General features: G+C 43.6%; 1 protein-coding gene across 2 annotated transcripts in view; it reads left to right on the top strand.

Moving 5' to 3' along the window:
* Nucleotides 1-1,550: 1,550 nt before the first annotated feature.
* The window catches only part of LOC149336891 (uncharacterized), a 45,976-nt gene continuing 21,110 nt past the window's right edge, over nt 1,551-26,416 (top strand). Inside the window, exons 1-2 of one of the 2 annotated variants that reach the window (XM_089553183.1) lie at nt 1,551-1,895; nt 24,679-24,886. In XM_089553183.1, the coding sequence (XP_089409309.1) occupies nt 24,680-24,886 (207 nt within the window). In that variant the 5' untranslated portion in view covers nt 1,551-1,895; nt 24,679. The other variant, XM_089553184.1, reaches the window with a different exon arrangement.

Raw genomic sequence — 26,416 nt, 5'->3', positions numbered from 1 at the left:
GGTTCATACTGGATTGGATACGGATTACCTTGGCTGCGCATGTACTGGTGGTCCTTGTGGTTGCCGTACGGCAAGGCAGGCAAGGTACTTTGGCCTACTGGTCCAAACTACGGCGGACGATGCGTTACGGCGAAGCCTTGTCACGCGAATTTGGACTTCTGGGTCGTTCCTGTGGTTGCGTTTATGTGGACATTGTTTGCAGACGTGTGGTTTCTGTCTTTCCTTAATACTAACGCTCACATCGCTGGAAAAGGGTGTTGTGCGCTGCCTCAACCTGCAGAAACTTCACTGTAACGGGATGCAAGACGTTCCGATCGAGTGTCACGAAGTATAGGGAGCGGCAAAAACAGTACGCCGTTGCGATCCGCTGGCAGACTGTCTGCGACCAACGTTTCTAGATCTAGAAACGTTGGCTGCGACGGTCAACCCTAGGCTTAAGCACTGCGCCACCTCTGCGGCTTGATTAGAGAAAGATGCTACAGCTGTAGGTGCATGCACGGACTCGATACGCTTGTCAACCTGTGTGTGCAGGGGTGAAATTCGCATGTTCGGTTTCTACCGATAATTCGCTTGCTCCCAAACCTGGACAAATAGCTTTGTTGCGAAGCAAGCTGTTGGAGGTTGACACAACGATAATAAAATCAGATTTCCTGCAGCGTTTTCAGAACACTGTCGCGCGTACTTTAGATTGGAAAGGCGTCCCTCTTTCACAATGAATTATACCTATACATCACCCATTTTTTTTTTTGGCAGACTTTCATTGCCGCAGATATCGACTGCAGCTGTAGGAATCCTTAAAAAATAAAGCATACATACTGTGTATTGCTTCACAAAGACGAATAAGTGCGCACAAGATATATGCGGGCGCAATCGCACAACATGATAAGAAAACAGTGCGTGGGATCTTGCAACAACCACATAATCCAGAGAGCTTGCTAGCCCTTCTAAAACTAACTTAACACAAGAAAAACTTAAATGAACACGTAGCAAACTAAGCAATAATCGGCGTGGGGTTCTTAGAGTGCACTTAGTTCGCCACGATCGAGCTATCGAGTTTTGTAGATGGAGCGCATGAGTGCCCATGGCCACAATTTGCCTGCACATTAATGAACGTGCTTCTTCGCGACTGGAATACACGCTTGAGGAACACAATTAAAACGCAAATCACCTAGAAAGCTTTCTGAAAAATCATCACAGAAAGCGAAACCTGTGCATCGGCGTGCTGACACAGCTAGGATACCACGATCGCATGTCACATTTGGTGAACGTTGGGACAGAGCGAAAAAAAAAATAGAAAAGCGAAAAGCTGGAACGCACCTGGTTCTGGCACGCATCGTAGTGTCTTTGCATAGTGAACAGCGTAGCGCAAGAGCGCATCGGCATTTCACTTTTAAAACATAGCGCAGCCGTTTTAACCCAAAGTAGGGCAGTGGTTTCGTTTTCTATACCGAGCCAACATGGAGGACTTAGTTCTCGGAGCGCCGAGAGATGGCAATGCGCATTTTGCATTTCGCCATGCTCTATGCATATCTAAAGTCACTGGAACGCATATCGCATCTGTCTAGCGCGGGTGGTGTCGGCGTGCTGGCATGTGCTGGGTGGGTGTTTACGGCGTCACTCTACTTTCGGTTCTGGCGAAGTTCGCGCCGTAATGCGGACACCTGTTGATCGATGTATCGTGTGTGATCGATGCTTCGAAGGCTCGTACTCGTCGTCGCGCGATCGTCGCGTCTGTGCCGGGCAGTTTGAAAAGCTGCACTCGCACACAGGCCGTCAAGCTTCATCGCGCTCAACGTCGATCGCCGGACTTGTGCGTGAACGCATGGTGGCCCTCCACCAGCCTTTGCGACATCGAGCGAGTTCCGCCGCTGGGACAGTGCGTCAAGGAAGATAAGGTAACAATATTGTTTTGCCGTTTGAACAAATGGCGTTTCTCGGCTGTTTGCTTCATCAGGATGCGATTCGAGAGGAAAAAGGAAACGCGCGCGATTCCCGGGATAAGAGCCTGGAGCGGAGAACCGCGCGCTTGTTGATCACGTGCACGGACCGACGCATTGAAAGCATGGGCCAGCCCCGAGATTAGCAGGAGGAAGAGGTCAGGGGAGCAAGCAGTTGCACAGGCGATCGATGTTACTCGTCAGATTTTGTGCCGCTTCCGTTTCACAACGATCGGGGCTGGACGCCGCCGTGTCGAGTTTTGTCCGTTTCAGCGGACAGCGTGCTCGAGGAGATAACCGCTGCTTTGTCAGAAGCACTTGGGCGTGCGCAGCGGCGGAGCGTTGCCTAACAACGGGTAAGTGGCTAAAGCTCGTCGGCTTCGCGGTTAGTGACCTTGACGGAAGAGCGCCGTGTTGCCTTTTCTCAGAAGCGACCATGTGGTGGTTTTGCGTGTGTGAACAACTCCTTTTTTTTTTTTTACGTCATGTCCGCAAAATGTATCGGCAGCAGTTGTGGGCTACTCAGAAGAGGTTGCGTCAAGCGAGTGGTTGTCATCGAAAGAGGATAATGTCAGGATGCTGCGCAAAAAAAAAAAAAAAAAAAACACGAAATCGGATGATTACTAAATTACAGCCAAAAATGTTCAAAAGGTGGGCGGGGCCAGAGCAAAAGTGGCGCCAAATTTAAAAATGCGGGAAGTGTGGGCCCACGTTACCGAAAGTGTGGGCGGAGCCAACGCGTGGCTCCAAATTTGAAAGTCCGGAACAGATGGGCAGATGGGCATAACAGATGGGCATAACAGATAACAGATGGGCATAACAGATCACAGATGGGCAGCTAAGGTATTTAAATATTTATACAGAAAGAACGTTGACTCACAGTGGCGGAAAAGAATTAGAAAACTAACCAGTAAGTATTCCGGCCATGAGGACGGAGAAAGAAAGAGCATTAAACGACAGGTTAAAAACGCGGAAGTTAAAAATTGGATGAATTCAATGGAAAAGAAACATAGTGTAGAACTATATCTATTCTGGAAAAGGCAGATCAGGAAAGAATTTTTCTATGATAACTCAAGAGGCAGTGCCCTACTTTTTGAAGCTAGATCAGGGTGTCTTAGAACGCGCAGCTACAAAAAGAAATTTAACGAAGAAGATGACACATGTGCAGTGTGTGGTAGATCTGTGGAAACAATTGAACACCTCATAATCAAATGTGATGGTATCCATTCGGATGTCGATGCAGGCACAGTCACTCTTTCTGAGGCCCTAGGGTTTAAAGATAACAATGGTCATGTAAATAAATCTGCAGTGGAAGTCAGCAAAAAGCGATTGGAGGATTGGTGGCTGAAAAGCAGAGATGTGGCATAAGGTTAGAATAGTAGGAAACCGTAGGCAAAGTTGATGGAGAATCTTAATGAGAATTGCCAACACAGTAAACAAAAAAAAATAATAAAGAAAGAAAAGCTGAGCATGGTGGCAATTGCCACCACCCCGTTTCAAAGGGGGCGCTCCTATCCATCCATCCATCCATCCATCCATCCATCCATCCGGAATGAACACGGAGATGCAACGAGGGAAAATGTGCAGTTAATCGAAATCCAATCAATAATTCATGGTTATAGAAAGTGTCAAGAGTGAACGTAGGTGCATTAATTGGAAATAAAGGTGATTTAACTGTGAATTGAGGTGAATTAATGTGTTTTAAATGCTAATTAATGCACATTAAGGTGAATTAAGGATGAATTACTGTAAATTAAATTTGAATTAAGGGGAATTAAAATGAATTAATTGTGAATGAAGTGGGTAATTAAGGAACCAGTTAAAAACGAAAACTACTTGAAATGTGGAGACATCATTATTGCTTTCTTGTTACTACAATGTAACAATGTAGCTCATAGGCGCGATGCTCAACATCTATCTCCACTGCGCCGTGCTCACTTATATCTCATTTTAGATTCGCCTTCTGAGTCAGTTCGTCGTAAGTGTGAGTCCGGCAGACTCTTCGAGTGTGTAAACTTGCAGAGCGACTAGCCGAGGCAGGTATGCATTGTCTTGGCTTCTTCTATATGCTGTTAAATACATACTGCTAAAACAGTTCATATTTTTCTCATTACCAAGAGCTGGAGGTTGTGACAGTAGAAGATGCTTCAGATTTAGTCAAGCAGGGCCATTTTTCTAGTGTGTGCAGCTGGTTGTTTGAAGCTTATTAGCTGCATTTCAAAACAGGACGCAGAAAATTTGTGACCAAGGAAGCATTGGAGGTGTTGTGGGTGATGGTTGCTGTCATGTTGCACCTTTGCATATATGTGATATAGATAGTGCCATATGCAAAAAATCTTAACTTGCAGGTTGTTGCCCCTATTGACCTGATATCTTTTCATTATCTTGTTCTGAAAGGGTAACTCCAGCATTCATTCCACCACCTCACATTTTACTGAAACTTTTATGGTATGTTCTCCCCAGTTTTCTGTTCCTTTGTGCCGAATTGTGAGATGGGGTGGTGTTTTGTTGCAGTTCAAATGAATTTTAAAATTTCGTAGCCTCAATTTGGGTGATTTCTTTAGCATTCTTGCGTGTGCGGCGTCGCTGGACTCTCGGTCGTCGATATTCTCTCTGTGTTTGCTAAAGGACAAAATTCCGAGCTTACTTTTCGTCATTTTATTTTTTTATTTTTAATTTATTTTACAATACTGCCAGCCGCCTTTTGGCAGCCATAGCAGGAATGGGCAGATGTGCATTAACAAACAGACAGGCACGCACGTGGTGTACATTGGGTTATGGCAGAAAAGTAAACAGGAGAAAAGACACAACAAGGGACATCAGACGCAAGGCCTGGGCATAGTTTACAAAACTGTCGTGCAATTTCCAGAGAATATGAGTGACCGCCGCCGATGATTCATACGAGAAGAGAATATTAAATATACTACTGTCACAAGAAGCAAAGCAAGCAAAAATGTTTCAACTGATTCGGAATCAGTAACGTCGGGAGGCAGTTCGTTCCATTCGAGGATGGATTTCGGGAAAAAAAAAAAGAATGGCGATATGAATTTGTTTTACATTGAGGCATTAAAAGTGTTTTGGTATGCTTTCCTTGAGTAGGTCTTGTAGTATTATACAGCACGTAATCATTAAAATCCAGTCTGGTGTTGCTATTAGTGATATTGTACAGTAGTTTGAGATGGTGCGTTTTGCGGCGCTGCTCGAGCTGTGGAAGGCCCGATAGGGTAAGAAAACTGCTCACTGAGGTGTGCCTACCGTAGGCATTATAGATAAACCAGAGAGCTTTACGTTGCACTCTCTCGATATGGTTAATTTTTGTTTTAGCAACTAGTTTTGTCTTTGATGTGCAGTGTTTTAATTTATGTCTTAGCGTCCAGAGCCTTTGAGTGGCGCCTGAGACTACCTTCTTAATGTGAGCGCTCCAACTTGAATTTTGTTCAAGCATAAGTCCTAAATATTTATATTGGCTAACAGATGTAATTTCGCTATTGTTAAATCTTCTACCTGATGGCAAGTGGATTTTTTTCCGTGATATAGTCATGTGGCCGCACTTAGACGTATTCAAGCTCATGTCCCATTTTCGACACCAGTCACCGACAGCTGTAACTGTTTCGATACTAAGGTTGGCAACACAATCATCGGCAAAGAGATGGCAGCGCACAGGAGATTCAAATGACAGATCATTGAGATAAGTAAGGAAAAGTAACGGGCTCAGCGCAGATCCTTGTGGGACCTCTGATAGGACAGCCGCCAGATCAGATGTGGACCTACCAAGTTTGACCTTTTGGTAACAATTAAGGCACTGTGTGATTTTGTTGTTAACAGGTTTTTTTTAGCTTCATTTGTAACTCGGGATAAGAGACAGAATCGAAGACTTTTCTGAAGTCCAAGAAGACTGCATCTGTTCGTCCACCATCATCTAAAATAGTAAGAAATTCATTTGTAGTGTGGATTAACTGCATGACAGTGGACAAGCCTTATTTCAGACAAATAATGACCCAGGTTGTTACTCACAGTTGCCAGTTTAGCCAATCAAAGTGCACACGATAGGTTTTGTGACAGTATCTGTGACGTCACAGGTTGGTCCAAACCCTGTTTTGGTTTTATGATTTTTGCTCCTTTAAAAGACGCCTACTCAGTATTTTGAAAACTTTTTTTTTTATCAGGGAGAGGGGACTCTTAAGGACTGTGATGTGATTACCAAATCAAAACTTTAAAAAACCCTGGAGTGTCGTCCCTTTAAATGCTGGGATCCGTGTCAAGAATTTTATTCCGGCGTTTAGCACTGTATGACACCGTCACTTGAGAAAAACTGTTTGCCAACAATTATTCCCTTGGTATCCAATCTTTCATCCCAAGAGAGCATCATTTATGTGTACAGAGCGTTACATGTCCTGTCTATATTCATTGTACCCTCTCAGTTTCAGCCAGGATGTTATGGAGCTACAATTATCCATGGTGCAAATGGTGCTGTCTTTCTTAATCGTACATCTTCTGGCAGACACTGAAAGCGATTTTTTGCAGTGTCCATTTGCTTCTAAATAATTATAAAAAACTTGAGTGTCATAGTCCCTGCATTTCCTGCATTGTTCTGCTCATTTACATGTATTTCCTTACAAGCAAAACTCCACTCCATTTGTGGCATTTCACGTGGTGTCGTTGTAAAACCCCTAATTGGTGAGTTTTTGCTGTTCATCACCACAGAATTTACTTGGCTTGTCTTAGTCTTGCTGGCTTAGGTGACAACTATTGCCACTGGTGAGCCTACACAGCCAAAATGACTTGCTCAGTGACGTTGCATAGGGTATGTAGTTTGCACAAGTGCCGACACAGTCACCTGGAACTTCCTCTGTTTCTGCATTTATGGTGAAATGAAAGCTGTGGGCACAAGGCTGAGAAATGTGATTGTGCCTTACTAAGCTGCTTACTTGACAACTTGAAAAAAAAGAAAAAAGTTTGGAGTCCATTTGGTATGCAAGGCATCCCTTCATTTATTGCGTACTATATAGTCTTCTCCTCAGTCGTGGCTGGTTACCAGTAAAAAAACACAAAGGAAAAGGAATAAGGTTCTTGCAGAGCGCAGTGCTAGACGTCAGCTGAACTTTTTTCCGCGAAGAAAAGCAGTGCAGCTGAGAAACGCTTTGCTAAAAAGGTTTTTATTTCCTCACATCTTTTTTCACTTAGCGTGGCGAGCTATCAGAAAAACTTGACTCGCGTCTATTTGTGTAGATACGATATCGCTTTGCTCGTGAGGTTTGTATATGGGATGATCACGTGCTTGTCTGCTGCTTTTTTGATATCAAATGCCCCAACAATCTCCCCCACCAGTCTGCTCAAGTGCTTGAGTCTTATCAAAATGTTTTGTCGATGTTGCAAGATTTCTTAAAGCCATGCTGCTTAAGTCAGTGAGACGAAAAAAAAGAACTGCCATTAGGTGACTGGAAGTTCGCAGTGGTTTATCTAGTTCTCCTGCCGTGGGGCAAGTGCCGGACAGCCTAGGAGCAATGATGGCAGGTGACAATTGGTGGAGGTGCAAGGGGGAAGAAGAGTGCACACCCCGAAGGTTTTTAATGCCACGGCTTTAAAGCAGCAACCCTGGCATTGGTGGCGTTGTTGACATGTCGAGAACAGCAGGTGGCGCACCTGTCACTGAGCCAAACTACCCACCGTGGCGGGGGGGGGGGGGGGGGGGCAGTTAAAACAAAAAACAATGTTTGGTCACGTGTGGCTGTTCGGGAAGAGCAATCTGGGCCTCACAAACCCCACCCACCGGTGGTTGCGTTTGAGACAGCCACCGGTCGGGAGAGCGGTGCATCGCTCAACCGCTGCACCGCTGCGCCGGGAGTGGTGTGGGGAATCCCAGGGATCTACGATTGTAAAGTATAGGACGACTAATTTTATTTATTTATTTGTTTGCGTATACTGCAGCCCTAAGGGGAGCTATTGCAGGAGTGGGAGGAAGAAACAGGAAAGAAAGAGAGGGACAACATACTCAACAGTCATCAGCATTAAAATAGAGAAGAATAATTTAACACACTGATTACAGGTTTGCAACAAAATGGAAAAATGAGTTTGATTCCAGCGAGCGTACATCACCGGTTAAAGAATTCCATCGTTCGATAACACATGGAAAAAAAAAACTAAATTTGAACACATCAGTGCGCACGTGAGTAGGTCATACATTCAACGGGTGGTAGCTCCTTGTGAATGAAGATTTCTGCATACATGGGCATGTAGGCAGAACCTAGTTGGCAGAGAAGGAGTACTTTCATGGGACAGATCTCAAATGCTATCACATTACGCTCTCGAGGGAAGGTTAAGCGTTGTGTGATTGTGAAAGAAAGAACCAGTGTCCATATCTGCGAGGTGATACGCAAAGAGGACCTCGGGCAGCTGCAGGGACCCATTAACGTTATGCGTCATACCCTTAAGGCCAAGCTTAAGTGCCTCCTCAAGTTTTTTTCTGTTAGCAGAGTGTGTTGAGTGTGTCAAGGAGTGAGGAGTAGAAAAACTTTTAACACCTGTGCTTCTGGCCTGTTGTGCACTGTTTTTTAGTGTCCAATGTACTTCAAATGATGGCTGGCACTGTGCCCTCTGAGAAGCCTTTTCCTTGTCCTTTGTGTTTTGTGCTGGTAATTATGTTGCGACTGCCCATTTGGTTCGGTCAGGCTTGTTTGGTTCCTGTGTAGTTTGCCTTATGTTCTTTGCACTGCCGTGTAGTCTGTATCCATATTTCGAATGCATTGAACAAGCCATAGTGCACAGGAGGCAGAAAGGCAAGCAGATTTGGTTTCTTTTTCACTGATGTTTTAAAGTTTTGTGTACAAGATCACTTCTTGTTTTGGTCATACTTTAGTTGTTGTGTTGTTGCCCTGCTTCTTGTTATTTGCGTGTTATGCGATGTCTGCATACATTGAAAGGTCTAAATTAATCCGAAGGACTCCACAGCGGCACCCGTCATAACCCATGCGTTGCTGTAAGCCATTGAGCGCCACAATTTACGACTTGTTTAGGTGTGTTGCTTTAGTGCGGGGCACAGGAATTATCACATTAAATGGCTTCATTGCAAGAAGGTATAGAACACTGGAAGTCTTATCGTTTTAGCTTTCTTTATGAAAGCTGAAACACTGCTGAGTGATAATGCTTTATGAAGAGATAATGCGACACGTGAGCATAGTCTATGGATTCTTAATTGTGCGTAAGCAGTTATTTTATGCGCCCTAGGATTCATCGCTAATGTCAAGATATGTTTTTCATTCGTTCATATTTAAGCAGCGCTAACTTTTAGGACGAATACACAGAGGACATGACAGGACGGGCGCTGATTTTGACAGCGCCCGTCCTGTCATGTCCTCTGTGTATTCGTCCTAAAAGTTAGCGCTGCTTAAATTTGAACGAATGGAAATGCATAACCAACTATCCCTGCAACGTGTTTTACTAAGTCAAGATATGAATTGTGCTTATTTCTCGCTGTTGTCAGTGTAGCAGCATGCAAAGCACGTGTGTTAGTAGCTTAGAAAGAAAAAAAAGTACAACGCTCGCATAAGGTCTCGTGAACAACAACCTGATATTTCGGGGCCACCCTAGCTCTGTCTTCAGAGTTCAGAGGGGACTAGGGACAGAAGAGGGGCACTTTGAACCTTCGACTGGTCCACAGCTAAAGTTCTGGGAAAGGGGTCGCTGCTGTCTGAGTCATCTAAGTGGGATGGAGGGGAAGTCAAGTGTTCGCAATGATTATTCGCATGGTGGCGGGCTGCTGATCAGTTTGTCTAGTCCAACCTCGTTGTACAGCATGGTAGTAGCCGCAGTTGTCCAATATTTCCAACAGCCTCTGCCCTTCTTGTTGTCACGTGTCTGACAGAAGATGTGCGGTATTATTCTTTGCGCTGAAATTCAAAGATCTTGGCTTGGGGCAGTCTAAAGATAGAATGACTAGCCAACTTGATTGCAAAAATACTTCAGCTTTATGCCGCTAGATATTTTGCGAACTGAGCATTACTCAGGAACAAAATAATCCAGGGTGATTCAACGAAGTGTTTTTGCTAGCTCTGTCATAGTGCTGTTAACCCTTTTAGGCGCCTTTTTTTGTTTACATCGTAAACGAATATTTTTCAACCTAAATGGCTCAAGATGATTTGTTAGTCTTCCAGTGCCAAATACCGGTGGTTAATTTTTTCAAGGAAGTGCAAAATTTCACATGAAGCGTCATATTTGGTGGAAATAGCAACATTGAATTATTGGGACTTATCATGCAGACACCTGAAGAACGTGAAATCAGTGTCTGTTTTGAAGATGCACAATAGCTTTAAATTGTTCAAACAAATTTGATAGCATTACTGGTAAAGAAATCTGTCCCCATCCGGATGGCAGATGACCTGCTACCCTGCTCATTGTTTTGTGAAATATTACTCACTGTATTCGCTATATGGTATAAAAAAAAATCGTCCTGTTTGTGATATCAAGGCTGCTAAATTCACCTGAAACAAAGAAATCACACCCAGATGCAGCATGCTTTCAGAAAACGCTGTGAGTTTGCTACATACACAGTTGCGTACGAAGCGCCCTAAAAGGTTGATGTTGGCAGAGATTCTCAGGCAACATTTGTATTTGGTTTGCAGGCCGTCCACATTTGTCTGGATGTAGTATGGGGTACAAAATCCTTCAGAACGCATAAACAGTAGCTGAAGCCAATAGCTATTTTATTGACCGGTTTTTTGAAACTACAATTATGCAGGTTGAAGTCAAACTAATGTCTTCTAGCATTAGGTGTTCAAATTGTGTCGGCACTGGAAATCATGGTGTTCATTCATCAAGACTGCTTTCTGTTTTTCCCGAAGACTTTTCTCACTGTTAGTAGTAGATACTTGTTGGTGGTCACGCCTTTAGAACAGGTAGTGTCCTGGAGCCTACTATTTATTTATTTATTTATTTCAAATACCCTCAGTGCCTGGGTCGGGCGTTACAGAGGAGAGTGGAATACACAACATAATTAAGATAAAAGCACAGGAGCACGCGCGCACACACGCACGCACACACGCATAACAGGGGTGTCAAAAACAGTGCAAAAATAATAAGGAACACCAGAAGGTAACAATAAAGATACAAGAATTTAATACAAGTACTACAAGTAAGGAACAGTGGTTCTGCAGTGATCATTTTAGGAGTTCCAGTCCACAACCAGTTTATTGATTTATTTCAAGAAACCCCTAAAGGCCCTCGTCACGAGGGTATTGCATAGGGGGGCGGTAAAATATTCGAACATGAAGATACAAGAAGGAACATTTAACATGAGGAACTGAACAAAAACAAAACAAGAAAAGCACAATACCTGAATAGTCAACTGGTATCAATATGTAGCGGAACAACAAAACGTAAAATGAACGTAATGAAAAAAAAGCAACATAATAAACAGAACAAAAAAACAAAACTCAAACACATTACGGTGAGCAGAACAGAACTAGAAGAAAACTACAAATCGCTTTCATTTTTTTAAAACAAAAGTTCACAGCTCAAAGTTAAAAAGTTCATTCAAAACAAAGTGAGATGCTCCTTGTAAAGCCGGGGGGAAATTTGAGAACTGGATTTTTGAGCAGTTGTGGTCATGCATTTTTGTGAAATTTGTGTTCCATACAGAGTCCATGCATGAAAGAGTAAGTTTGTTAGTTTGCATGTTTGAGTAGGACATATATCCTTTTTATTGTTGTGATTGGCTGCATGAAAAATTTTTTTTTCTTTTTCTAAACTTCTAAACTAGAATTCAGCCTCTGCTCCGAGTTTCAGCCTAGAGGAGGGCTTAGGTGAATTCGTAGTGTAGTAGCTTGCAGCAGAATGCTGTTTATAGTTAAATAACCTCACTCACACCTTAAACGTATGAATTACTGTCTTGAAACTAATGAAACACAAATTTGATTGCACTTGTCATAGCGCATGCGCAAGAAAATAAGTGCTGTTTTTGCTTATAAAGAGACGTTGCTACATGCTTTAAATGAAGACCCCAACTGTAACTTTACTAACCTGCATTAACGAACACATTCCTAATTTCTTGATGTTCTAGTGTGTCTGTGGTATCCCATGATACTGTGTATGTATGCAGGGTGACAGGTATGGTCGACAGAAATGAGAGCGATATTGAATTAGAATTCTTTTGTTCTAAAATGAACACATTGGAGAAGGGAACAAACGAGCATAACATTCGTAAAGGTGATTTGAACCTGCTTCTCATGTTGTTTACGTCATCACGTAAACCCTGCTTGTAAATTCGGTGAAGTGTGTACATCTTACGATCTCACAATTCTATAAGGAAAACATTTCTTTCCACTCTAGGTTGCTCTTGGGAGAAAATGCAGTTTGGATTCGTCATGTGTGACTAATGCTCGTGAAAGAAAAAAATGTTTTAAATATCCTTTCAGCTTTAAAAGTCATTCTTTCTTTTTCTTTCTTTCTTTCTTTTTATTTCAAAGTACACATGTAATTACATGAAGACACTCAAGGATCCTTAGCCAGAGGCTAGTCGTGGATCTCAAAATGAATACAAATAAGTCTACTGACGATTCAGGAGGAAAAAAAAACAAACACACATTTGTCGGTGTAGAATGAAACAATTGCAATGCAAAATACAATACAAAATACAATACAAAATACAGACTGAAACACTATCGTATGACATTCATATAACCAAATAAAAAATACATGTCATTCTACATTCAGATTGCCACGTTCAATAGATTAGTGGTATTATGCCACGCCACAGACGCATACAGTGTCGCTTCACTGAGACGCTTCTGTTTGAAGGAAAATATTCTTCAGTGCTCTAAATGTATTAGGTGAAGATATGACTGAGCATGGGATAGCATTCCAAATTTTGACACCAGAAAAACGGAGACATCGATGACCATAATGATTGTTAGATATTGGAAGCAAGAACTTTCCATGAGCGGCTGAGCGAGAACTGGACGGTGGAGCCTTATATGAAACTAAAGGCTTTGGTAGACTATAGCCCTCAATGCTTCAGCACTATAAAAACCAATGTCACAAAACACACATGCATCTCGGTTGATCGCTTTATTTAAGCAAACTGGCTCAATGTGTTGCTTGCTTGTGCAGTGTGAGTAGCATTGAAAGCATTCCCTTCTTGCATTAAAAGAGCAAAAAAAAAGAAGAAATATATCCTGTCTGGCAGGCAATCGCTGGCTCTTCACCACGAATACAAATGAGGATTGCTGTAAAACCCCACAGTGATAGCCCCAACTTTCCCTGAGATGCCACTACTGAGCTGCCGGGCAGGGCATTGCTTTTATTGCCGCCTTTGTCGGCAACACAAGTGGAACCACGTGAGGCTCTCGACTTTCCCAAGCAGTTGCAATGACCACAAAAAAACCGTACTGGGCAGTTTTTTTTTTTTCTTTGCCAGAGTGAGCACTAAGCCCTTTTGCGCACTGTCTTACTCAGTTCCACCAGGAAGCTGTGTGTGCTTTTGTGACTGGCTTGCGGGAACTGCACTCTTCGTGAAAAACCAGTGAAGAAAGGTTCAGAGGGTAGGACACGGGTTCTCAGTCTTTACAGCCTCAGGGGACACCGGTGGCTTACAAAAAGTGCTGAGGAAGAACTCCTTGTGACCTGGCTTCAGTCTCTCATGTCCAGCATTTTTGGACAAAGGTTTTGAATATTGGAAAGTTTGGTTTGGTTTGGTTTATGAGGTTTAAGGTCCCAAAGCGACTAAGGCTATGAGAGACACGCCGTAGTGGAGGGCTCCGGAAATTTCGACCACCTGGGGTTCTTTAATGTGCACTGACATCGCACAGTACACGGGCCTCTAGAATTTCTCCTCCAAAGAAATTCCATCCGCCGCGGCCAGGATCGAACCCGCGTCTTTCGGGTCAGCAGCCGAGCGCCATAACCACTGAGCCACCGCGGCAAGTAGTAAAGTACTGTTATGTAAATATTGAAGGTAATGGTCCATTCTTCTTATATGTAGCAAAGTCTTTCTTTTAAAATTTTTCCATCACTCGCATCGGGCAGTTAAGGCTACCATAGAAAGCCAATGGGGAATGCTTTTGACGATAGCAAAAACGTTAATAGCAGAAGAATGCACTCTTGCTGTCAGTAGATCTGTTGATGTATTGATTGTTATAGTGAAATCTTGCAATATATGCAAAAAATTGCTTTCATAAACTCTTCTCCGTTCAAGATTGCTTTTGTCCAGAATTGTTGGGTACGTCTTGTCTAAAGGGGGGACATGGGTCTTAGAGCATTTTTTTTTTATTTACAGACCAAATGTAATGAAACTGCATAGACTTATTCAGTTTTTTCTGCTGATTTCAAATATGCAATTTGTTTATTTCTAGGGGCCAATTAGTTCCTGAGATATTAATATATATCATGCCATTGTCTGCTCAAACAATAGAAAAAAAATGGGCCACCAGAAATTTAATTTTAATATGTGAGTAGATACTACAATGTGTGAGGAATGCAACGCTGGAAGCAGTTTTCAGTTTTTTGTCCGTGTGGTCAAATGGGCTTAATAGTCAGTTTTTAAGTCAGTTAACCAGACATACAGTGCCAAAAAACACGACACATATGAAACTAACTATTAAGCCCATTTGTCCACACGGACAAAAAAACTGAAAACTGCTTCCAGCGTTGCATTCCTCACACATTGTAGTATCTACTCACATATTAAAATTAAATTTCTGGTGGCCCATTTTTTTTTCTATTGTTTGAGCAGACAATGGCATGATATTGCCACGTATCATTGTAGTGTTTGTTCGTTCACGCTCAAGGCTGCAGGAAAGGGTTGTTATCACTTTTGTTTGTGACGCGAGAAGCGACCGGACTAATCTCGATTTTTCACAGCCATGAACAGCTGCATCTACTTGTTTCTAGATTACTCTAGATGATCTCGACCTGTTATCTCGAAGTTTCCTTGCCGGCTTTAAATTGAACGATGCCGCGAGCAGCGGGCATTCGTAGTTCGACGACCGCCGAGAGCGCCTGTTGCTTACGCCGCCGCCGAGTGATTCAGTTCTTTTGAGGGCGCAAGTCAGCCCAAATAAAGAGCTTCGTTTGCAAGTATTTCTGGTGTCTTCCTGACCGCTGGACTGCCGTCACTACAACGTGACATCTGGTGGAGGTGCTGGGTAGCCTTCCAGGTACCGGACAACCCCTGCAAGCCATGACGCCAGCCCTTTCAGTTATTCGCCGGAAGACCTGACTCCAGTCTACCACGCAGCCTCTGGAGCCTCCAGCCATGACTTACGCCGCAGCAGTGCGCCGTCCTGTACCACAACAACGGGACCCAAGCCCCTATCGCCCTTAGCCAGCTGCGCTGGAGCGCCGCCCTCTCGCCCCAACTCGCCCGTCCTACGAGCGTCGTACACGGCCGAGGAAATGCGTCGAGTGGAGAACACCCGACCAGCGCCGCCACAATGCTTCCACTGCGGAGAAGCCGGTCACATTCTCCGGTACTGCCCATACAGGAGAATGGGCATCCGAGGGCTCCCTTACGACGCCCCACGACCCCGACCCGGCCAGCGACCAGCCGAAATCGAGGATTTTTTTGCGTCGGGAAGGATACTCATCACCGAGCCGCCTATCGCGTTCTCCGTCGCCATCGTCACCGCGCTAAGTATCTCCTAGCCGAGGCTACGCAGTGCGTGGACGCTTCCCCAGCCCCCGTAGGTTAAACTGAATAAAGCAGCCTCTGGAGGTGAGGTTGCTTCTGAGCGCAAGAACTAAGATCCTCCATCGACGAAAAGAGAAGACCATGCTCCCTACGACGACGACGACGATCCCTACAACGACGACGATCCCTACGACGACGACGATCCCTACGACGACGACTACTACGACGACAACACCGACGACACGGCCAGACTTGAAGCTTTTACCGCGGCCCTTACACCCTATTAGGAACGCTAAAGGACTCTTAAGTTCTCGAAGCATTCTCCGTGTTTAATTTCATTTTAAAGCATCGAGACGATGCTTCTTTGGAAGGGGGGTAATGCCACGTATCATTGTAGTGTTTGTTCGTTCACGCTCAAGGCTGCAGGAAAGGGTTGTTATCACTTTTGTTTGTGACGCGAGAAGCGACCGGACTAATCTCGATTTTTCACAGCCATGAACAGCTGCATCTACTTGTTTCTAGATTACTCTAGATGATCTCGACCTGTTATCTCGAAGTTTCCTTGCCGGCTTTAAATTGAACGATGCCGCGAGCAGCGGGCATTCGTAGTTCGACGACCGCCGAGAGCGCCTGTTGCTTACGCCGCCGCCGAGTGATTCAGTTCTTTTGAGGGCGCAAGTCAGCCCAAATAAAGAGCTTCGTTTGCAAGTATTTCTGGTGTCTTCCTGACCGCTGGACTGCCGTCACTACAACGTGACAATATATATTAATATCTCAGGAACTAATTGGCCCCTAGAAATAAACAAATTGCACATTTGAAATCAGCTGAAAAAACTGAATAAGTCTGTACAGTTTCATTACATTTGGTATGTAAATAAAAAAAAATGCTCTAAGACCCAGCAATGAATTTCCGACTAGTTGGAACCTCATCTCTCTGGCTGCTTGAGGCACTACGGCGTCAGAAATCATGAGTGTTTTCGCTTGCATATGAAACAACTTTACTATGCATGCAAAAAAAAAAACAAAGCATTCAGATGCATGGCTGCTCAAAAAATTCCCAAATTAAGTTAACGTTGACTGGCTGTAATATAATGAAGCAATCTGATTAGTCCCATAATAAAGAGATTAAAGGAAAGGTGGGTGTTGGGGCATATATAAATTTGTGTAGAAAACAAGAAAGTTCTCCAAGATGAATTTGCAGAGCCCAGTTTGAGGATTCCTGGGTTAGAAAAATGTGCTCTTCTTATGCTGGCTTGTAAATAATGTATTACTTTGCAATTTTATACATAGAATTTGCGTGCCTAGAAGGAGCATACAAATAAGTGTACCACCTAAGATGTGCTGGTGTACAGTTGTGCATTTTAGTGCCAGCCTTTACTTGACATGTTTTGTTAAAGGATTGTAGATACCAAATTTTTGCTTGCGTGTTTTCTTCTTTGTAATGATGCGTAAAATATATTGGTTTATGTGGATCACCACATGGTATTATTTGCCTGTGACTGCTAAATAATTTGTAATTGAACTTCTCCTCTCGTATGTTACGGTTTCAGTGTCAACAACCAAACGATGGCTAGGATGGGAAATGTCAGTGTAGGCCACACAATTCATGAAAACACTGTGTTGTTTTATTTCATTACAATGCTAGAGCGAGCCTGCCTCAAGAGTCAGAATGTCAATAAATGAAGAAACGGTGATTATATTGGAATTTTCTTCATGCCTCATGTGACCTATATATGACCATTGACATGACAGCACTGTTAAAACTAAAACTGAAATTGAACGAGAGAAGACTGCAATAGTACTGTATTTAGCTGTCGTAGATGAGCACCATGCAGTGGTCTATCTATACTAATGTCTTACATGAAGAAGAAAACATGGAACCGAATTTCGCTCTCTGTACTCCTCTAACCTTAGTACAAAGTTTGTCATAACGGCCACTTGTGCCTTTGCTAGTCACAAAAATAATTCTCTTTGTGTGAGAGGTGTTCAGATCTGGCTGCCTGTCATTACATTTTTTTTCCATCATATGTGCTGCCTTCTTTAGGTGTCATGCTTTTTGTTTCAGGACTTTAAAAAAAGGAGTATTTGTGATTGCTTAGCTGAATTGGTGCCTAAAGCGAATTCTGTCCTGAACAGGCAAGCTTTACTTTAAGATGTGTTTGAGCCTGTTATAATCTGCATTGAGGTGTGAAAGGTAGGTGAAGTTGCTGCATTTGACCATTTGGAATCATGCGTACTACCAGCTTTGTTCGCTTGTGGGCTAGTTGGTGCATACTTTAAAGGGACATTAGAAAGACTCCATCAAACCCTTTCTCTCATTAAAAACCAATTGTTTAGCTTTTTGCGACTGCATTATTGTGTTTGTTGGATAGGAAAAAATGCATTTATGGCTCAGAAAATTGGATTTTAACGTGAAACATTTTTTGATTAAAGCTCGTGGTACCATTAGAAAGCTATAGGCGTTAAATTTTTTACTTTTGTGTTCTTCGGTTTGGTTTGGTTTGTGGGGTTTAACGTCCCAAAGCGACTAAGGCTATGAGAGACGCCGTAGTGGAGGGCTCCGGAAATTTCGACCACCTGGGGTTCTTTAACGTGCACTGACATCGCACAGTACACGGGTCTCTAGAATTTCTCCTCCAAAGAAATTCTAGCCGCCGCGACCGGGATCGAACCCGCGTCTTTTGGGTCAGCAGCCGAGCACCATAACCGCTGAGCCACCGCGGCGGCTGTTTTCTTCTTTCAAACGATGCGTTAGACATTGGTATAAATGGAGCACCTTATGGTATTTGCCGACGACCGTTAAATTAACTGAATTACCTGACACTGTTTCGGGTTTGGTTTCGTTAACCAAGCGATGACTGTGACATGTAGTTGGACTTTAGGTCACTTCAGGCACAAAAAATGCCAATATAACTGCTGATACATTGTTTGTTGTAATTGTAGCTCTTGAAGCAGGTTGGTTTAGGTGCTTTAGTGAGTTAAAAGTACACATCAATGTTTATATTTCACTTTTGCCATGCCTCACACGACCCAAAATTCAACTGCATGTCACAACCATCGTTCGGTTGATGAAACCAAAGCAGCGTGAGAGAAGAAATTCAATTATGAGTTAATTAGCTGTCTTAGCCAAATATCACATGGTGCTCCATGTATTGTAATGTGTGAGCACATGAGTTTAAACAGAAAACATGCAACAAAATTAGGTGTGTGTAGTTCTTTAATGAAAAGGAATCCATGATTGCTGATCTGAAGTATAGCTTACGGCTGTATGGCCTTGCATCAGAGGTGTGCATAAAAAGAAAATTAATAACTTAATTGATGTCGTTTCAGTTTGCTCGTGAAAACGGCCACTGGCGGCCGCACCTGTAGTTAATTTTTTTTACATTTTATAATTTGTAAGAGCCTCGTTTTCATTTTATATATCCTGTTCGTCATCAGAATGATGTAATCTCAGTAAACGTAGGCCATCTTCAGTCTGTTCTTCAGTGCAGTGCAGAGGTCAAGCACGGGTGTGTACTGTATGTGACCAGCTCTGGTTCACACCTCTTAATGTGAAAGGAATGCTGCACTCTTACGTATGGCAATTCCTGTCTAAAAATGCACATTTCTGTTCGAGGCATTCCGTTTTTTGCAGGATATCGAAGTGAAATTATTGCCTTGTTCAGAGTGGAGCCATGGTCTTAGACAGTCGAGCGTATGTCAGGGACTTCAGTTTACCTGTTTTTTTGCTACTTATACACACCTGTACATTTTAATGCACTCCTTCACATTCTTGGAACCGGTGTCTCACTTTTGCCTCACTGGAGCATTATTGTGCCTTTGACGCTGTTGAAGGCAGTGGAGCTTCTAGCACTTTCCTAGCAGATAAGCAAAACAGATGCACACAGCAACAGAGGAGCGCATCTTTGCAGACGAATGCATTTTATAAAATAAACTAAAGGTTGGGAGTGCAGTGGTCTCTGCAAGCAGGCTCGGTCATTCTTGCTAGGCAGGTGATCTGTAAAGGTGTGAAATTTGTCTTAAATTCCACACTGTCGGCGGGTTGCACGTATCCGTGAAAAGCCTCTGCAAGCAGCTTTTACACCGCCGGCTGTTATTGCAAAGGTTGGCGTGTGCGTAGTAGGCGTTGTGGTCAGCATCACGCGTCCGCGCATGCACCGAGCAGAGTGCAGGTGGAAGTACGAAGAGAAGCGGAGCAGAGGGTGTGCTGCGTGTGCACTTGGGGAATCACCTGCATTTGTCAAGGAAGCATGATCACGTGACCACCTCGTGCGCACATAGCCCTTGCCTCTTTCCTTGCGCTAACATTATCATCATCAGATGGGGTGTGGGGTAAAAAAAAATACAGTGCCAACCGCCTTGGAACACCGTTTAACCCTTTGCGGCACGGCGTATAAGGTTGTGCACGTGACATTTCAAACTGTTTTTCGAAGTGTCTAAAGATGTTGTCGCGAATTCACTGATGCTGGCTGCATTTTAAGACTCCGCTGGGCAGAACGACAGGGCCATTTCGTGCCTAGAAAAGAGATTGCTATTCAGAAAAAGAAATAAAGATGGTCGTCGTGATGTGCTTTCGCGCAACATGTCATGCTTAGCAGTGCTAAACTGCCAGCCACTTTTTTTTATTTCTTTTACGCCGCGGAATATTTTACTAAAGGGGGGACACTGGTCTTTGAGACCAAAAAATGACCAAAATATAGATTTTCAAAAAATGACATTTGTGGAATCTACAGCTAATATTTTCCGACTGTAGCAATTTTTTCCTTCAAGAAATCAACATTTTGACCATTATATTAAATTCAGATCATTGTGTGGGCTGAATTTAAGTTGGAGCAGACAATTTAATGGCGTGGAAATTTTGGACATCTGGCTGTCTTAGTATGTCGATATCTCAACATCTAGGACAGATAGAGACATCATATTGTTTGCTAAGGGAAGCTGAAGGCACAGTGTGTGCAGTAATCGAAGCAGATTTGTTCAATCGCACTTCAAAAATTTATAATTTTGCAAAGTTTATCGATGCAATACATTCACACCTTGAACATTGATATTCCAAGTGCTGTAAAATTACTAATGAGAGTAAAACGGAAAAACTGCTTTGATTATTGCACTCTTTACTCACCATACTATGCAGCCATGGATTAAAAATGATTTTTTATTGAGCAGTTTTTTTTGCATTGAGGTACTAATGAATGACTAATTGAAATTAATTATCTTGGGAACCGACTAATTTATGTGAAAGGTAATTTAATTGTTGAAATCAGTACAAAAACTGAGCAAGGTGGTACAGTTTCATTAGGATTGGACTAAAAATAAGGAAAATAGGTCAAGACCAGTGTCCCCCCTAAAGGGCATTGTGGCTGATTTTTCATTGGGGAAATAGCTTTAGTTGATGAATGTGTTTTTATTTTTTAAGAATAGTGCTGAAATTCCGTGAATGTTGAAGTGTGTGTCGTGCGTGAATTTCAAATTTTTTGATCCATTCTTGTTATTTTTGTGAAGTGCCCCCCCACTTCGAAGTATACACGTACAAATTTTCAGATTTTTTTTAACAGTAGAACGTGATGCGCGTCTGAAAGAGTCAGGTTTTCATGTTGAAATGACTGCATGGCACAGCACCCTGCGTGCCTGCACAATAACGGCTGAAGCAGTTATGGTAAAGCTGCCAGCATTGATGCGACACATCAGTTAAGTTGCAGGAGGGCTCGGACAGAGCGTTGCACCAGGGAAGCTGCACGCATGTCAGAGGCAAAAGAGAAGTGCGGCAGGTCAAACAAACGTTGAACACTTCCTGGATGCCGCCCGCAAACACGTTGCACGACACTATGCTCAGGTCAATGCCACCACACATTTATTGCTGCATACACCACTTGTTATTACCATCCAAGAGGAGAAACACGATCCTCACACACTCATGAGTTGCAGTAGCATTTAATAATTGCAAAAGCACAGTAGGGAATCATCCACCTTACCACGGGTGTCATCGTCATTCTTTTTTTTTTTCATTTTGTCAGTACTGATTGCTGCTGCAGCAATTGTTCCAGTGCGGTGAACACACTAGTGCAACCACCAACCTGCCTGTACTACCGGCATTCTGGCATTTAGAGTCATTACTGTCTCCCGTGAGTGGATAGTGTGTGCTGACTGATAGGGAGCTGCTGTCCATGATAATCTCTTGCATGAACATGCGCTTTGTTTGATGGGGCTGTCTGACCTTATCGATCCGTTATCATGTGGGATAGCTGTACAGCAGCAACTCTTGCTTTCAGATGCCCATTTCCTGACCCTTGTGCAGTGTGCCGAGTGGCCTGCTTGTGCCGGAGTACTGCAGAATGCGTGTTTCAGTGGCTTTGCCTATTGGGCTGGTTTAACCGTCACCAGACTGTTAAAATGTGCATGGCTTTCATTTATGCACACAGATGTATATCAGTTTCTTGCAGTATGGTAGAAGTAGCGGGCTCTGAAATACCTCTAAAAGCATGGCCAAAGTGTCAGCCACCAGAGACGGAGGGAGGGGGCCTGCTGGAAAGTAGCACTGTATGAGAAACCAGCCAACGGTCGTACTGCGGCATTAACTGGTGATAGAACAGCTTTGAATCTAGCCATTGATTTAGTATATACACCTTGGTATTTGGGCAGGGTTTTGTGATAATTTGCTAGTTTTAATTAGGCGGTAATCGTACCGCATTTACATGTATGTAATGCTGCCACGAATTAAATGCGAGGAGCAAGTTCGTGACCTCACGAAAATTTAAAAAGTAAATCATTACGATTATGTGCAGTGCCAGCTTGCTTTTCATTTAAGCCATGTACAGCCCGGGGCTTGGAAAAAACAGTGGCTTGCAAAAGTATGGGAACAGCGGATGCTTACACTTTGCAAATGTATGTGACATCATCAACTGCAGCAAAGTCTCTGCGAAGCAGTGGCTGCAGTCATCGCCATGTGCCACCGCTTCTTCGTGTGTCGTGCTGCCCGGCATAAGCGCATTCAGCCTTCTTTGCTTTCCCTTCTTCAACTCTTTCAGTGCCTTCTTTTTCTCGACGCCTTTTGCCGCCTTCTTTCTATGTTCCCAACTGCTCACTTTCCCCAAGTGCGCCGCGCGGTCTTCACGCTGCCGGAAAACTGGCTTCTCCTGGCACCTTATGTGCCTTATGGTGAAACTTGCTGTAGCTATCTTGAAGTGCAATGTTATTTATTTATTCTCAAGGTAAAGGTCAAGGCTTCAGTGGTTGCGTGGCTTTAGCAGCTTTGGTCGTGAAGTAGAGCTTTCACTCTAAAAATTATGTAATGTTCGCACCTTGGTTCTAAGTAGATATAATGCGAGATACGCTCTCATATCAATGAACTAAGGAGAAAAACTCTCATTATATCCATGTAAAGGCAGTAATATCTGTTGTAAACCTAGCGATCTTTTACTTATTCGCAAAATAGGACCATTAGCAAGAGAACAATGGATCTTCATAACTTTTGTCTGACATTTTCATTGCTTGCTTGTTTGGAGCAGCCAGTTCACAGATTCAAAGGTGTGAAGCCTAAGGAAAATGCAGCAGCCTCTCCTAATTCTGTACCCAGTGCTGTCAAAGTTGCAGCAAAGGTCAAGGCTTCACTAATTGGCAGAGTTCAGGCAATGACCCAAACTCAATGCTCAAGAGACCTCGGCAATGGGCAAGAGCAGTCGTGATATCTTTAATAAGGGCACTTGAGTGAAGTATCCCCTTATCTCATCACTGTATGCCATGAAAGATAGTGAAGCTATGTTTATTGCATAGTGCTAGAGGGTGCTGCACAATGTGTGCTGTTGTGTACCCTGGGCAGCAACAATGGACCGGTGGTTTCGCATTGATGACTTATTTTCTGTTATGGGAGGCTTGCACATAACGTTTAGCCTTGGGAACTGTATTACGTAGCTTTAGTACTTTTTTGCAGCAGTCGTCGCAGTGTTATGCTTTGTGTGCCATCCTCTGTGTTTCCATACTTCATGCTTGTTTATTTGTGCGGTCATTACTCTTGCATTCAATCACCAACTTGCTAAATGTTACGCACCTAAGTGGTTCCTTCTGCTGCACATAATAGGGCTAAAGGCACAAGAAGAGCCATGTGTGAAGAGAACTTTGTGCTCTGATTTCGCAGTACTGGCATGGTGATTTAGTGGAGGCTGAAAACAGCTTGTTACGGTGTACTTTAGGGAGTGTGTTAGCAACACAGCAATGCATCGGGCAATATCGGCACCCATTTATGGCCGGTTTTTTGGGGCATCATGGTAACAGATGACGGGAATCATCTCGTTTGCATCGGCCAAGAATCACTCACCCGTGATGACAGCTCAGTGATAGTTGCATATCTCTTACTGAACATGAGGTCACATATCCACGGCACAGCCTCAGTGGCTGCCTTTCCGTGGTGCAAAATGCAAAAACTTCCTTGTGCCGCGATGTTCGTACACTTTAAAGAAACCCAGGTGGAAGAAAATTGAAGCTCATTGTTACATATTTCCTTATAGTGGGCATGCAGCTTCAGGGTGTTAATCCTCATACAGCCAAGAGTCACTGCCGTGCTATCTTTTTGTTCATGTAACCTCACTATTGGTGTCAGATAGCTTGATTGTTTTGTGATGAATGTTTTCTGGCACTTTTTGAGGCTACCATGGGAACTAGGTCAGAGGCAAATCACAAAGACTGGTTATTCTGATGAAGCAAAAGGACAGGCGGTAGACATAAGGGGAGGTTACGGTGGAGGCAGGTGGCAATGGCTGGACAGGGGTGGGAGCAGTGTGCGGGGAAGGGAGAATAGCAGGGAAGTTGGGAACCAGTCCGCGGCTTTTGAATTACATTCTCAGTGGATGGGGTCTAATGGGCCATGTAGATCTAGGCGCCCTAACGACTTTGCACGGCTCTCGCTGAATGTTGTTGGAGTTCACAGTTTTTTGCTGGGATTCCAAAGTTTGCTCTGCGAAAGGGGTAATTTTGGATTTTGAACGCAAACTAGGCGATGCGCATCATGTCAGTCATCTGAACATACTCCTGTCGACAGGTCACATGCCGCAGTGCACTTTTTGGATTGATGTTTGGAAAAATTGCACTCGTACTGAGCTCTCAACTTCTTTCTTCTGACTTTGACAGCATGCTGCGTTCCGTGGTTTTGGTGTCCGTGCTGGGACTATGCCTGTCCTTGGAGACGCTGGTGACGATCCAGCAGGATCACGAATACCTGATCGTTGGAGTTGATGGCGCACCGGATGGCTCATTTGTGCGGCTGCTGAAGCTCGGCCCCCGGGCGTCCACTTGTGACGACAGCCACGATGCAGTTACCATTTCGGAGGACCACCTGGTGAGCTAAGTGCAATCAGCTTCACGGTGAACAGCACGATGTGCTCAGAGGCAACATTGCATCGCGCCAAAAACCAGGAGGATCAGAACTCAACCTTGCTGCATAACTTGGAAGCCTCCCTTTCCTGTAGCCACGAATTCACATTGAAAGGACACTGAGGAAGGACAAATTTCAGTTGTCCTGTGTTGATACATTACAGCGTTTTTATGGAAGTAATACTCCTTTCATTGAAAGCAATACTTTTGCAAGTTGGAAAGGGCAAAATTCGAGGGCAAGGTTTGACACAACATCGTTAATGGCTCCCACCTAGCGGTTCCTCTTGCCCACATAGACATGGACACTGTTTCCTCTTTTCACAATCACAATCATTCCGTGAAAGACTACATGACGCACCTATAAAGCATCACGTTAACCAAGCTGTACGAAGGTGCCTCCATGGCGTAGTGGTAGTGTGTCTGACTCACAACCCAAGGGTCAGGCGTTTGGTTCTTGACTAATTACCCCAAGTTTCTTTTCGGCGCAGTTCATTCACTTTATGTACATACATGTCCTAATGCTGTTTGAGTGGTGTTGCAACCTTTTAATCATCAGTTTTCAAATGTTTTAATCACTTCTCAACTGCGCTGCTCCACACGTGACGTAGCCACCTTTTCGACCAATCTGGCGTTTTCACTCGCGCCGATGACACCGCCTGAGTTTCTGCGGAACGGGAGCCTTACGCTGGCGCGTAAAAAATGAAACACAGGTGTCGACGTCACTGGCTAATTTTATGGACTGACTATGTTGCATCAAGGCTGCACTGCTGTTTTAAAAGCGGTTGTTACACGTAGCCAGAAGGAGCCATGGAATCAGTTTTTACTTAGAACAGTAAATGGATGAAGTTGCCCTTAGTGTCTGTTTGAGAAGGTTCTAAGTTGAATTCTCAATCTTTTGAGCCTCAGGAAAATACCAACAGCCTTCAAAAGGAGCTGATTACTCTCTTGTGTCAAAGAGCTGCAAAATATAGCGTGAAAGGAGTGAGCCAGTCACGGCTTCCTAATTTTGCGAGCTTTTTGAGTTGTTGTAGGTGGCAAACAGGCAATTAAATGCATTCCTGTTCTGGAGCAGTGAGTCTCACACTAAGGAGCCATTCACAGTCTTGTGACAGTGTGCGAGAATACAGGGGAGTACAGGTATTTGCTGCTGTATGAAGGCATTTATTCGAGAGGTGTTACCTTTTCTTGCAAAAAACCTGTGTTATGATTGCAATACTCAGTAATGCGTTAGTACAGTACAGCTGTTATAGGTGATTTCTGTGATTTAACGAAGGAGCTTTGTTGTTATTTATGTGTTTTTAATGCTAGCTCATGTATTAAAGCAGCTTTAACAGCTGTACCATGGAGGCACTGCCGCTGCGCTTATGGTTACGATGACAATTTATCGTAATTGTCCGGCGATATTTTTGCAGCTGCTCTGCAATTACGCCTTACTGAGTATCATAATTGTGTTTCTTTCTGCCGTTCTTTAACTTGTTTCATTGTACCATCCATG

This window comes from Amblyomma mixtum, chromosome 7, assembly GCF_055824585.1.
Source record: "Amblyomma mixtum isolate Tamu chromosome 7, ASM5582458v1, whole genome shotgun sequence".
Classification (NCBI taxonomy): Eukaryota; Metazoa; Arthropoda; class Arachnida; order Ixodida; family Ixodidae; genus Amblyomma; species Amblyomma mixtum.
This window is presented reverse-complemented; position numbering and strand designations above follow the sequence as displayed.